At 39.1% G+C, this 13953-nt stretch overlaps 1 protein-coding gene across 2 annotated transcripts in view; it reads left to right on the forward strand.

Moving 5' to 3' along the window:
- PTPN12 (protein tyrosine phosphatase non-receptor type 12) overlaps window positions 1–12066 on the forward strand; it is a 106926-nt gene extending 94860 nt beyond the window's left edge. The window contains exons 14-18 of one of the 2 annotated variants that reach the window (XM_033194503.1): window positions 3024–3101; window positions 6307–6374; window positions 7549–7579; window positions 10613–10720; window positions 11214–12066. In XM_033194503.1, coding sequence (XP_033050394.1) covers window positions 3024–3101; window positions 6307–6374; window positions 7549–7579; window positions 10613–10720; window positions 11214–11275 — 347 coding nt within the window. In that variant the 3' untranslated portion in view covers window positions 11276–12066. The remainder of the gene's footprint in view (window positions 1–3023; window positions 3102–6306; window positions 6375–7548; window positions 7580–10612; window positions 10721–11213) is intronic. The other variant, XM_033194504.1, reaches the window with a different exon arrangement.
- Window positions 12067–13953: the final 1887 nt, after the last annotated feature.

Genomic DNA, 13953 nt, shown 5'->3' on the forward strand with positions numbered 1-13953 from the left:
TCTTTAGAAGATCATAATTAGCATAATAGATATTACTTTACCAGTTTACCATAATTTTAAATTGCTAATGTCTTTTGTTCCTCAACTTCAGAATTTGAAATATAACTGCTCAGCTATAACTATATAAGAAAATATGTAGATAAGAAATTTTCATTTTGGGCTTTTTTAGTATATCAAGCATGTGGTATATTGTACTTAGGAAGTTTTATTTTTTTTGTTGTTGTTTTTAAAAAAAAAAAAAATTACTGGAAATAGAATTTGGTGAGGGCCAGAAAGATGCATGATATGATATGCTCATTAAAAGTTACTACTACGTGACAAGTCTGTTGGTGGCTCATGCCTGTAAATCCCAGCACTTTGGGAGGCTGAGGCGGGAAATTCACCTGAGCCCAGGAGTTCATAACCAGTCTGGGTGACATAGTGACACCCAATCTCTACAAAAGATAAAAAACTAGCTGGGCGTGGTGGTGCACACTTGTGGTCCCAGCTACTCTGGAGGCTGAGGTAGGAATATCACTTGAGCCTAGGAGCTCAAGGCTGCAGTGAGCCATAATTGTATCACTGTACTCTGCCTGGGCAACAGAGGGAGACCCTGTCTCAAAAACAAAACAAAACAAAACCAAAAAGAGTAGGATATAGCTAAAAGCAGCCTACTATGTGCCAGCTCATTTCTGTTTGTTTGGTTTTGTATTTCAAAGCAAAAATCACTATAAATATGATTTCTGGTTTCTTTTTACTCAACCTTAACTGTTATTGGTTTGATATTAACTGAAGATTTTCCCGTGTGTAAATGTTCTTCGTTGCAGCGTAACTACAAGTAGTCTTACTTTTAATGTGTTGCCAAATTTTTACCATATAGATTATTTACTTTATAGATTGTTTATTTACCTTATAGATTATTATTTCCTTTGTAGATCATTATCTTATAGAACCATTGGCACCAGAATTAGAGTTTTGGGGGGGTTTTTTGGTCCTAGAACTTGTTAGTGAATTACAGTCATACATTTCTTAATGACAGGGATATGTTCTAAGAAAAATATGTCATTAGGCAATTTTGCCATTGTGTGAATGTCATAGAATGTATTTACACAAACGTAAATGGTATGGTATACTACACATCTGGGCCATACAGTGTAGCCTCTTGCTCCTAGGCTATAAACGTGTATAACATAGTACTGTACTGAACAATTGTAACACAATGGTAAGTATTTGTGTATCTAAACATAGAAAAGGTACAGTAAAACGTGGTATCGTAATCTTACAGGACCACTGTTGTTTACGCCGTCTTGTTGATGAAAATGTCATTATATAGTGCATGACTGTAATGGAATAATTTTGTATTGATACCTAAAAAAAACTTTTGCATAAGTTACTGCCTGACAAAAATTCCTGGCTATCAATTCCAATCTCAGTCATGACTTAGGCCTCCTGAAAGATTTCTCAGATTCAACTACAGAAGGCCCCATACAGTGTATGATTTGCAAAAGCCTATGTAAAATAAGCAATATCTGGTTAGATAACCTCTAAAACAAAAGTTTTTAACAGGAAAGGCAATCCAGAGTTCCAGGGAGAAACATGCATTTGCAAAGCAAGGGCCACACTTAGAGAATATAAGTTTTTAAGGGTGAGAACTGTCATGAGAGAAAAACACAGAGTTTCTGAAAGATAACTGATAGAAAAAGGGCTGAACTGCCCTTTTTGTTTTGTTCATTTAATTTATGAAATGGTACCAGAATGCCAAGATTATGTGTCCCTTCCTTCCGACAGCCATCTCTTCACTGTGCGCTGTTAGTAACAAGAGGGCGAGGAGACATATGGTGATGACTCAAACTACCACTACTGGATAAGGTAGATAGTTATTTAGTGGCAAGAGAGTTCTGGTACTCTTTGTAGATGTATCAAGTATTGAACTGGAACTCTTCTTTCAGCAGGACCCAGAGGCTGTATTTTCTTGTGTCTCCAGCTAAATAAATGTAGGAGGGGCAAAAGCAATCATACTCACCTCATGTGTATTGAAAATTGAAAAGACTTACGCATAGCCCATCAGGTGGGGTAAAATAGTAGAGTATCATGGCAAAACTGTGTGTTCATTTAAGAACAATGGGCAAGGCTCAAGACAAAATAGGAACATCACATTTCTTTTTTTTTATCCCACCCTCCCCAGCCTGAGAGTTCACACACAGAATTGTATCCTCATATTTTCTTTCTGTGCTTCCAGTGAAAACTCAAAGATCAAATGAACTCATTTACCTTAAGCCATAGTGAAGCCAACCAATGAGGCTTACTTAATGCACTATTTTTCCCAAGAGCTAATTTTGTTTCTACTAGTGAAAAACCTGTATATAGCTTCAGTCAGCATTCTCAATGTGCCACTGTACACAAAATCTTCAGCAATAAATAAATGAAGATTTTTTAAAAACTTTAATAGCTATATCTTTACCTGTTTTGGAAAAATAACTGGTATTTCCAGTATTGTTTCAGCTATTGCTGTTTAAAACATGACTGAGGTACACAGTTAAGTTTAAAATGAGTCCGACTTTAAAAGTGAATAGGACACATGTTACATAATATGGCAAAAATCATGAAAGGTGTTAAGCAGTTGAATCCTGTTTGGTAAACACTGGCTTAGGTGTTTCATAACGCAAATGACCAAAGCTTTCCTTTTTGGACACAAAGCATCATCAGGAAGATCAGTAGAGAAGTCACTTGCCAGCTGACTTCTCTACTGAAGATTCCCTTCAGGCTTGGAGAACTGAATGATGTCTGTAGAGTGGCAGGAAAGTCATGGGAGAGAGTCATTTTCTGTATGCAGTATCTTGGCTCAATAAGCATCATAATTCTTCCTGATAATGAGTTGAGTGGAAATGATTTCTTGCTTTTTTTTTTTTTTTTTGCATTTTTAAAAACTGATCTAGATATTTGTGTGACAGGAAATTTTAGAATGTCAAGAAAGCTCTCTGATTTTGTTTAGCTGACATGTTAATTTTTAATAATTTGCCTAAATTTTTATGTGTTTAATTTAGATGTTGATGTTAGTGAAGATTCACCTCCTCCCCTACCTGAAAGAACTCCTGAATCTTTTGTGTTAGCAAGTGAACATAGTGAGTGTCTCTTTTGCTTTTACATTTACTTCATATTCTAATAATAAGCTCTGAAAAACATGCCTGATTTTAATCTATAAGCTATTGTGCTGCATAATTAAGTTCAAAAACAAGTAAATTGATATTGACATGCTTTTAATTCTTTGAGAAATGCTTTTAAATTATTTTTTTGCTTGTTAAGATTGATAGAAATTACTGCATTTATGTTAGATATCAGAATTCACTTAACTATAATTATAGGCTGGGCGCGGTGGTTCAAGCCTGTAATCCTAGCACTTTGGAGGCCTAGGTGGGTGGATCACCTGAAGTCAGGAGTTCGAGACCAGCCTAGCCAACATGGTGAAACCCGTCTCTACTAAAACTATAAAAATTAGCTGGACATGGTGGCCGACGCATCTCAGCTACTTGAGAGACTGAGGCAGGAGAGAATGACTTGAACCCAGTAGACAGAGATTGCAGTGAGCCAAGATTGCACCATTGCATTCCAGCCTGGGCGAAGAGCAAGACTCCGTCTCAAAAATTAAATAAATAAATAAATACAATTATAAAGCCAGATGCAGTGACACATACCTGTAATCTCAGCATTTTGGGAGGCTGAGATGCACGGATCACCTGAGATCAGGAGTTGGAGACGAGCCTGACTAACATGGAGAAACCCCGTCTCTACTAAAAATACAAAATTGGCCAGGCATGGTGGCGCATGCCTGTAATCCCAGGTACTTGGGAGGCTGAGGCAGGAGAATCACTTGAACCTGGGAGGCAGATATTCCAGTGAACTGAGATCGTGCCATTGCTCTCCAGCCTGGGCAACAAAAGCGAAACTCTGTCTCAAAAAAAAAAAAAAAATGCAATTATAAGTGTATTTGCAGTCTGGTATATTTTCATTCATTAAAAGTAACACTTATTGGCTCATGCCTATAATCCTGCCACTTTGGGAGACTGAGGTGGGCGGATCACGAGGGCAGGAAATCAAGACCATCCTGGCTAACACAGTGAAACTCTGTCTCTACTAGAAATACATAAAATTAGCTGTGCATGGTGGCATGCACTTGTAGTTCCAGCTAGTCAGGAGGCTGAGGCAGGAGAATCGCTTGAACCCGGGAGGCGGAGGTTGCAGTGAGCCAAGATCATGGCATTGCACCCAGCCTGGGCAACAGCAAGACTCCGTCTCAAAAAAAAAAAAGTAGCACTTATTTATGAAGACATTACTTGCTTTCCTTAGGTTTAGGTCAGTAAACATTTCTGTTGGGTGGGCGTCACTGGATTGGTGTTAACTGAAAGACACTTAAGACCCCTGGAGTAGACTGGGCACATTGGCTCACACCTGTAATTGCAGCACTTTGGGAGTTCAAGGCGTGAGGATTGCTTGAGCCTAAGAGTTTGAGACCAGCCTGGGCAACATAGTGATACCTCCTCTCTACTAAAAATGAAAAAGCTATCCAGTTGTGGTGGTGGGCACCTGTAATCCCAGCTGCTTGGGAGGCTGAGGCAGGAGAACTGCTTGAACCCAGGAGGCAGAGGTTGCAGTGAGCTGAAACCATGCCATTGCATTCCAGCCTGGGCAATAAGAGCAGAAGACTCCGTCTCAAAAAATAAATAAATAAAAGATTAGCCAGGCGTGGTGACATGTGCCTGTGGTCCTTGCTACTCAGGAGACTGAAGAAGAAGGATTACTTGATCTCTGGAATTGGAGGCTGCAGTAAGCCATGATCGTGCCACTGTACTCCAGTTGGGTAACAGAGTGAGACCCCATCTGGGGAAGGAAAAAAAAAAAGACCACTGGAGTATCAGAACTGGGAGAAAGTGATCATACCTTAAAACATTGATGATGTACTTCTCCCTATTATCCTCTAAAAAAGAGTGCAGAAACAGCTTGATTATATTTAACAGTGTCTCATGCTCAGTGGAGGTGCTCACTAGTCTAAGTACATTTTACCAATATATTAATTTTGACTGATTTTTGTTTTGTTTTGTTTCGTTTTATTTATTTATTTTTATTTTTTAGACAGAGTCTCTGTCGTCCAGGCTGGAGTGCAGTGGTGCAGTCTCAGCTCACTGCAAGCTCCGCCTCCCAGGTTTGCGCCATTCTCCTGCCTCAGCCTCCTGAGTAGCTGGGACTACAGGCGCCCGCCACCACAACCGGCTAATTTTTTTGTATTTTTTTTAGTAGAGACAGGGTTTCACTGTGTTAGCCAGGATGGCCTCAATCTCCTGACCTCGTGATCCACCTGTTTCAGCCTCCCAGTGCTGGGATTACAAGCATGAGCCACCATGCCCGGCTTCGTTTTGTTTTATTTTGAGATGGAGTTCCACTCTGTCACTGAGGCTGGAGTGCAGTGGCACGATCTGGGCTCAGGCTGTTCTCCTGCCTCAGACTCCTGAGTAGCTGTGATTAGAGGCATGTACCATCACTCCCAACTAAGGTTTTTTTTATTTTTTAGTAGAGATAGGGTCTCACCATGTTGGCCAGGCTGGTCTTGATCTCCTGACCTCAAGTGATCTGCCTGCCTCGGCCTCCCAAAGTGAATTTTGACTGATTTTAAGATAAATGTTGAAGAACTGGGCACAGTGGCTTATGCCTGTGATCCCAGCACTCTAGGAAGTCAAGGCAGGTGGATCTCTGTTGCATGTTGCCCTAGGAGTTTGAGACCAGCCTGGGCAACATGGCAAAACCCTGTCTGTATAAAATCAAAAATTAGCCAGGCGAGATGGTATGCACCTATAGACCCAGCTACTCAAGAGGCTGAGATGGGAAGATTGCCTGAGCCTGGGAGGTTGAGGCTGCACTGAGCCGAGATCGCACCTGGTCAACAGAGTGAAACCCTGTCTCAACAACAACTAAAAAGAATGTTGAAAACAATGAAGCGGTATGCTTCACTTGTCTAAGTCTGTCACATTATCTATAGATTAAGCAGTATACTTCACTTGTCTTGTCACATTATCTACAGACTATAATAAACTCTGATGACTGAATTCATTTACTTAGGTTTTGAAGGAAGGAAACATAAAAGAATGTTCCAAATTAATAGAAACTACATTTTTTTTTTTTTTAGAAACTTCAGAAATATGCTTACCCAGAAACTACAAAATTTTTGTGGAAGAGATAGTTTCTAAAATCTTTAGGATCTGTTTTTTGTTTTACTTTAATGCAAAGAAATATCAAAAATTCAAGGTGTTAATAACGATAAGATTTCATTTTTCTCAGATACCCCTATAAGATCGGAATGGAGTGAACTTCAAAGTCAGGAACGATCTGAACAAAAAAAGTCTGAAGTGAGTCCTTTTGGAATTGGAATGGTTATAGCTTAACATTTTTACTCTTTTGTTAACTAATCTTGCACTTGTTGAAATAGCTGTCATCTTAAGATCGTTAAATATCGTTTGTAATTTTTAATCAGCATTTCTTACGCTAAGATTTCAGATGAAAAGCACATATAAAAGGTAGGGTCTAAAATTTTTTAAAAGGGTAACCTGATCTACATACAACTATCACTTTAAAGTATTATTTTCTCAAGCTGTTTTTGAAATAAGTAAATTATGTCATGTTTCAAATAATTTTGAAGGTATGAATGAAATAGGAGTTACTGTTTTCAGGGTTCTAATTCTTTCTTACATTTCTAGATGCTTCCCATTATAACACTAGGCACATAGTCACTTCTTTTGTTTTTTTCTGGCTACCTGGCATTTCTTTGACATTCGAGAAATGTTTTGGCAATTAAATATTTTGAGGGCGTGCCATGATGGCTCACTCCTGTAATCACAGCACCTTGGGAGGCCAAGCAGAAGGATCACTTGAGCCCAGGAGTTCAAGACCATCCTGGGCAACATGGGGAGACCTTATCTCTACAAAAATTTTAAAATTAGCCAGGTGTGGTGGCACATGTCTGTGGTCCCAGCGTTTTGGGAGGCTGAGATGGGAGGATTGCTTGGGCCCCAGAGGTCAAGACTGCAGTGAGCCATGATCGCTCCACTGCACTGCAGCCTAAGTGATAGAGTGAAGCCCTGTCTCAACAACAACAAATTTGTCCATAGGAGATAGCATTTTTTATTAACATTAATACTTTTTTATATTTTCTCCCATACTTTAATATCTCTGGAATTGAGCTACATCTTATATTTGATTCTAAAACATGATGTATTTTAATTGACACATAAAATACAATAATGATATAATCAGTAATAGTGGCTGGCAAAACACAGCTGTATGTTCCTTCATGCAATAGCCCATGCTTTTCAGTGCTCATCCAGAAACATTTACTCCAAGTAGAAACAGTGTGACATTTAAAAATTTTAAGCCTAATTAAAAGCACAATTGTTTGCTTTTCCTCTGATGCTGAAAATGATAGGCCTTGATTTCTTGGGATATATATCCATAACAGACCCAGCTTTCTATTATTTGTATATAAAATGAATGTATCATAATAGATATGAAATGTCTTCCTCCTAGGGCTTGATAACCTCTGAAAATGAGAAATGTGGTAAGTCGTTAGATTTTTTTTTTTCCTTTTTACTATAGATTTTATAGATTAATTTCTACAAAATATCGTGCTTCATAGTTCATGCTATTTAGTTATTTCTGTATGTGAAAATGTCTAGGACAGCTCTTCTAGAAGCTTAATATTATACTATAATTCTTCCAAATTAATTATTACCACCAGATAGTAGTATTGATCTGGAAAATCATGGGTGCATTTACTATCAATAGTTACAGGCTAATGGGAAAGAGATTTTTAAAAATACTTTTCTGTTTTTTATTTTCTGTTTTTAAAAACACCTAGAAGTTAAATCGCAGCTTACATAAATGCCCCAAATTTACCTACATGATGGAATTGGCTTTGTAGAAACCTGTTTTAGAAATCTTCCTTTTAGTACTTTTTCGTTTATTTGCGAAGACCAATAAAATTATATAGCTCAAACCAGTGTTACAATGCCTAGTTTGAATTTTTTTCTACCATATTCCTATTACTGTCATATCGTACTAAAATAGATAAAGTTATTATTAAAGTCAGTGACCATGTAAGTAACTCATCAAACATCCTAGCCTGTATAATGTCTTCAGTTCACCTGTTGCCTTTGCCCCTACCCTCCATTTCGCTTCAGCTCTTCTCTCAAGATTATATTCTGGATCTTGGCCTAATGGGTCTGTTCCATCTTATAAATGATATTACTTTCTATACCTTTTTATAAAGAAAATAGCAGGGCTGGACACAGTGGCTCACACCTGTAATCCTGGCACTTTGAGGAGGCCAGGGCAGGAGGATCACTTGAGATTAGGAGTTCGAGACCAGCCCGGCCAACATGAGTGAAACCCTATTTCTACTAAAAATACAAAAATTAGCCGGGCATGGTGATGTGCGCCTGTAATCCCAGCTGCTCCGGAGGCTGAGGCAGGAGAATCGCTTGAACCTGGGAGGCGGAGGCTACAGTAAGCTAAGATTGTACCACTGCACTCTAGCCTAAGTGGCAGAGTGAAACTCCACCTCAAAAAGAAAATAGCGGAAGCTTTAGAGCCAGGCCAGCCTGGACTGGAATCCGTCTAACTCTTACATGACCTTTACTTCACAGAGAAAATGGAGGCTGTTTAGTCTAGGATCATCATTTCCTCCTGGAACATGGCTCTGAATATCTCACCACCACTAGTCTCGTGTAAATGCCTCTCCTCTTTGTCTCCATTGCACGTTATGCATAATTTTATTTAAAAGCTTATCACACTGCTATAATAATTAATATATCTCTCTGTGTCTCCTACTAGACCAGGGTTTGGCATTGCACGACCTATAGCCCTAATGTTTATTATGCCCTTGAGCTAAACAAATGGCTTTTATGTTTTTAAAGAGTTGTTTAAAAAGAAGAACAATGAAACTAACAAAACCAAAGAAGAATATGTGACAGTGATCTTACGTGATTTGCAAGACCTAAACTACTTATTTTCTAGTTTATTGTTCTCTAGCTTTATTTTCTTTAAGAAGTTTGTGGGGCCTGGTGTGGTGGCTCATGCCTGTAATCCCAACACTTTGGGAGGCCGAGGCAGGTAGTCACAAGATCAGGAGTTCGAGACCAGCCTAGCCAACATGACAAAACCGCATCTCTACTAAAAATACAAAAATGTGGCGAGCACCTGTAATCCCAGCTGCTCGGGAGGCTGAGGCAGGAAAATCACTTGAACCAGGAGGTGGAGGTTGCACTGAGCCGAGATCGTGCCATTGCACTCTAGCCTGGGTGACAAGAGCAAGACTCCATCTCAAAAAAAAAAAAAAAAGTCTGTGGGCTCCTTTCCAGACTGTAAGCATCTTGAGGATGGGGATTGTCTGTTATTTTACTTGTATTTCAAGTTTCCAGAAAGGTTCCTCATGGAGGTATGGGGTATGTTCAAGATTGTGAAAGAATGAATGAATTATAGTAGTTAATTTCTTTTGTTACTAATGTTGAACATTGGTAATTAAAGAGTAAACTACAATCTAAACAACATAAAACTTTAAAAGTAGTTATTAGATCTGGTGTGGTGGCTCACACCTATAATCCCAGCACTTTGGGAGGCCAAGGTGGGCGATCACCTGAGGTCAGGAGTTTGAAACCAGCCTTGAGCAACATGGTTAAACCCCATCTCTACTAAAAATAAAAAAGTAGCTGGGCATCATGGCATCCGCCTATAATCTCAGCTACTAGGGAGATTGAGGCAGGAGAATCCCTTGAACCCAGGAGGCGGAGGTTGCAGTGAGCTGAGATTGTGCCATTGCACTCCAACCTGGGCAACAAGAGGGAAACTCTGTCTAAAAAAAAAGTTGTGTTGTTATTTCAGGGTGGAAATAGTTCATTAATTAACCTTTACTTTGTTGATTTTTTTTTTTTTTTTTTTTCCTTGAGATGGAGTCTCGCTCTGTCGCCTCGGCTGGAATGCAGTGGCGCGATCTTGGCTCACTGCAAGCTCTGCCTCCCGGGTTCACGCCATTCTCCTGCCTCAACCTCCCGAGTAGCTGGGACTACAGTCGCCCGCCACCATGCTCAGCTAATTTTTTTGTATTTTTTTAGTAGGGATGGGGTTTCACCATGTTAGTCAGGATGGTCTCAATCTCCTGACCTCGTGATCCACCCGCCTCGACCTCCCAAAGTGCTGGGATTACAGGTGTGAGCCACTGCTCCTGGACTGACCTTGTTGATTTCTATACAAAGGCATTTCAGTTGCAATTATTCCCTTAGAACATAGGCATATAGTATAGCTACCTTAAGGGAATGTAATATGTCAAGACCTAGATTTATGAAATAAGAATAATGAGAATCCTCACGTTGCAGAAGTACTCACTGCAGATTTCTGTGTGACTACAATAATACCTGACATGATTTTCTATGCTCACTACACTTGTATTTATATTGATCTTGACCTGTAAAATTATGGTGCCCAGGAGAGAAAATTTTCTCTTTTCATGCTTGCCAACATTTAAAAAATTAAAGAGTTGTATATATATGATGCTGCAAAGCATGGTGATTAACAAAGGTTTTGTGTTGCTATTTAGATCATCCAGCGGGAGGTATTCACTGTGAGATGTGTATAGAATGTCCACCTACTTTCAGTGACAAGAGAGAACAAACATCAGAAAGTCCAACAGAAGCCACAGATATTGGTAATTTGTTTAATAAATAATTTTTAGTAAGTAAGTAACACTGGCAAGAATGAGAAAAGCTCATTTGCCATTGTGAAGTGACACTTGCCAAGAATAAAATACATGATTTTCCAAAGTTGCTTGGACTAGTCATGAAATAAATGAAACACTTAATTCTATTTCACATTGAGATTAAAAACTAAAATAGAAAACTGCAGTATATTAAAAAAATCTTTTGTGTTGGACAGACTAAATTATCTTGGATGTTTTTCTTACATTGTGATAAAATTGGTTTTATTTTCAGCATAAGATTTTTAAAAGAAGCAATCATTTTCAGTTACCCCAGATAAATTTACAGTTGTTTTGCATTTACAGAGTTTTGTTTGGCTTAAATTCTAAATTCCCTTGTGGAAATTTATTTGTTCCAGAAAATGAGAATGTCTGTGGACATGGTTTTTAGTAGTCTAAAAGTATTTCTGAACACTGACTAGTTATTGTGGTGTTTTCACTGTAGGTTTTGGTAATCGATGTGGAAAACCCAAAGGACCAAGAGATCCACCTTCAGAATGGACATGATTCAGGGAGCTAAAAGACACTTTTAAGTTATACTGGAAAATTCAGGTGCCACTGAAAGCCAGATTTATAGTATTCCATCTTTAATATGTGGGACTAACAGCAGTGTAGATTGTTACCTTAATATTTTTTGCTGGGACCATCTACCTGCCTTATACTACACTTAGGAAAAGTATTACATACGGTTTATTTTGAAACTTCAAGTATTATTGCCTTAATGTCTCTTAACCCTGTTACACGCTGCTTGTAGACATGTTAATATAGTAATACTTTTATGATATATTGAGTTTAAGGACTACTTCTTTTTCTGTTTTATCATGTATGCATTATTTTGTATATGTACAGGGCAAGTAGGTATATAATTTGATAAAGTTGCAATCGAAATATTATTAACAGAAGATGTAAGAAATTTCTGCATGGTCTAAATCTTTGTGTACTTTATTTGTAAATTATTTGCCCTGGAGTTTTAGAAAATAGTTTCTGAATTTTAAACTTGCTGGATTCATGCAGCCAGCTTTGCAGGTTATCAGAGATCAAAGATTGTAATAATAATACATTTTGTAAATTGTAAGCAAAGTTATTTTTATATTATATACGGTCTAATTGTTCATCCTAATTGTTCTTGTTTTCATCTAGTCAGAGATTCAGTAAGTGCCTTGGAACAATATTGAATTCTCTTAGCTTGTGTGTGTTTCTTTAATATTTGAACTCAACTGGGATTAGAAGACTATCAAAATACACGTATGTTTCAGGATATTTGACCTGCCATTAAAAAAACAAACAATTTTACAGTGCCTACTTGTTGCCTTGGCTTTTCATTTCTCATTCCTAGGAAATTGGACTTAACTATCAGCCTTCTTGCTGGCTCAGTCTTGGTATGAAATGAATGTGAATGGGGTTTAATCTCTTTTTTTTTTTCTTTTTTTAGACAGAGTATCACTCTGTCACCCAGGCTGGAGTACAGTGGTACCATCTCGGCTCACTGCAACCTCCACTTCCCGGGTTCAAGTGATTCTCCTGCCTCAGCCTCCCAAGTAGCTGGGATTACAGGCACCCACTACCACACCCAGCTAATTTTTGTATTTTCAGTAGAGATGGTTTCACTGTTTTGGCCAGGCTGGTCTCAAACTCCTGAACTCAGATGATCCGCCCACCTTGGCCTCCCAAAGTGCTGGGATTACAGGCATGAGTCACCATGCCAGGCCTAATCTCTTAATTAGGGAATAGCAAGTACCTTCTGCAAAAAACATGGCTGCGCGAATTCTAAATACTTATTGCCCCTAGGCATTCCTCATCCTTATCATTACTAGCCTACCAAAGTCCTAGTAGAAAGCCCAACAGAGGGGGCCAGATGGGGTGGCTCACGCCTGTTATTCCAGCTCTTTGGGAGGCCAAGGGGGGCAGATCACTTGAGGTCAGGAGTTCAAGACCAGCTTGGCCAACATGGTGAAACCCCACCTCTACTAAAATTACAAAAAAATTAGCTGGGTGTGGTGGCTCAGACCTGGAATCCCAGCTACTAAAGAGGCTGAGGCAGGAGAATTGCTTGAACCTAGGAGATGGAGGTTGCAGTGAGCCGAGATTGCACCACGGCACTCTGGTCTGGGCAACAGAGCAAGACTACGTCTCAAAAAAAAAAGAAAAAGAAAAGCAAACCAAGGGAATGTTGGGAACGGGAACTGGTTTCTTATCCCATGACTGGAGCATAGATTCCATTCCTCAGTACTAAGTCTGAATTTTGACAACTGTAGATTGGAGTTGTTGGATGTCTGTATTTTCCCTCTGCATACGAAAGAATGAAGAAATTATGAAACTAAAGTACATGGAAAACCTTATATGAGTAGAAGGGGGATTATTGTGGAGGAGAAAGTAATACTACAATTTCATGTTAAATTTGTTTTAAAGCTAACTCATCTTCATGTATCCCTTAGATTTTTGTTTTTGTTTTTGTTTTTTTGAGACGGAACTTTGCTCTTGTTGCCCACGTTGGAGTACAATGGTGCGATCTTGGCTCACTACAACCTCTGCCTCCTGGGTTCAAGCAATTCTCCTGCCTCAGCCTCCTTAGTAGCCGGACTTCCAGGTGCCCACCACCAAGCCCAGCTAATTATTTTTGTATTTTTAGTAGAGACGGTGTTTTGCCATTTTGGCCAGGCTGGTTTTGAACTCCTGACCTCAGGTGTACCCGCCTCAGCCTCCGAAAGTGCTGGGATTACAGGTGTGAGCCACCACGCCTGGCAAATCTGTTAGAATTTGAAAATTTTCTGTATGCTTTGGTAATAAGGAGGTGGTAATACAGTGGATGCTTGACATTCTCAAGACACAGGCACTCCTGTAATAGATCTTTTCCTAATACAGTGTAAACTGAAATAAAAGCATAACTGAGAAAAATTTTAGCTCCTTCACACACTTGATGAGTTATTGTAGAGTACTAAAATCATAAGGATTTTTGTGGTTGGGATGGGGTTTCTTGGAATACCTTCACTGAAGTATACATGTATTCAGAAGTAAGCAAAAATCATATTAATTGCCAGGCACAGTGGCTCATGCCTGTAATCCCAGCACTTTGGGAGGCCAAGGTGGGCAGATCACCTGAGGTCAGGAGTTCGAGACCAGCCTCAACATGGAGAAACCCCGTCTCTACTAAAAATACAAAATTAGCTGGGCGTAGTGGTACATGC

This window comes from Trachypithecus francoisi, unplaced genomic scaffold, assembly GCF_009764315.1.
Source record: "Trachypithecus francoisi isolate TF-2019V2 unplaced genomic scaffold, Tfra_2.0 Lachesis_group4, whole genome shotgun sequence".
Lineage (NCBI taxonomy): Eukaryota > Metazoa > Chordata > Mammalia > Primates > Cercopithecidae > Trachypithecus > Trachypithecus francoisi.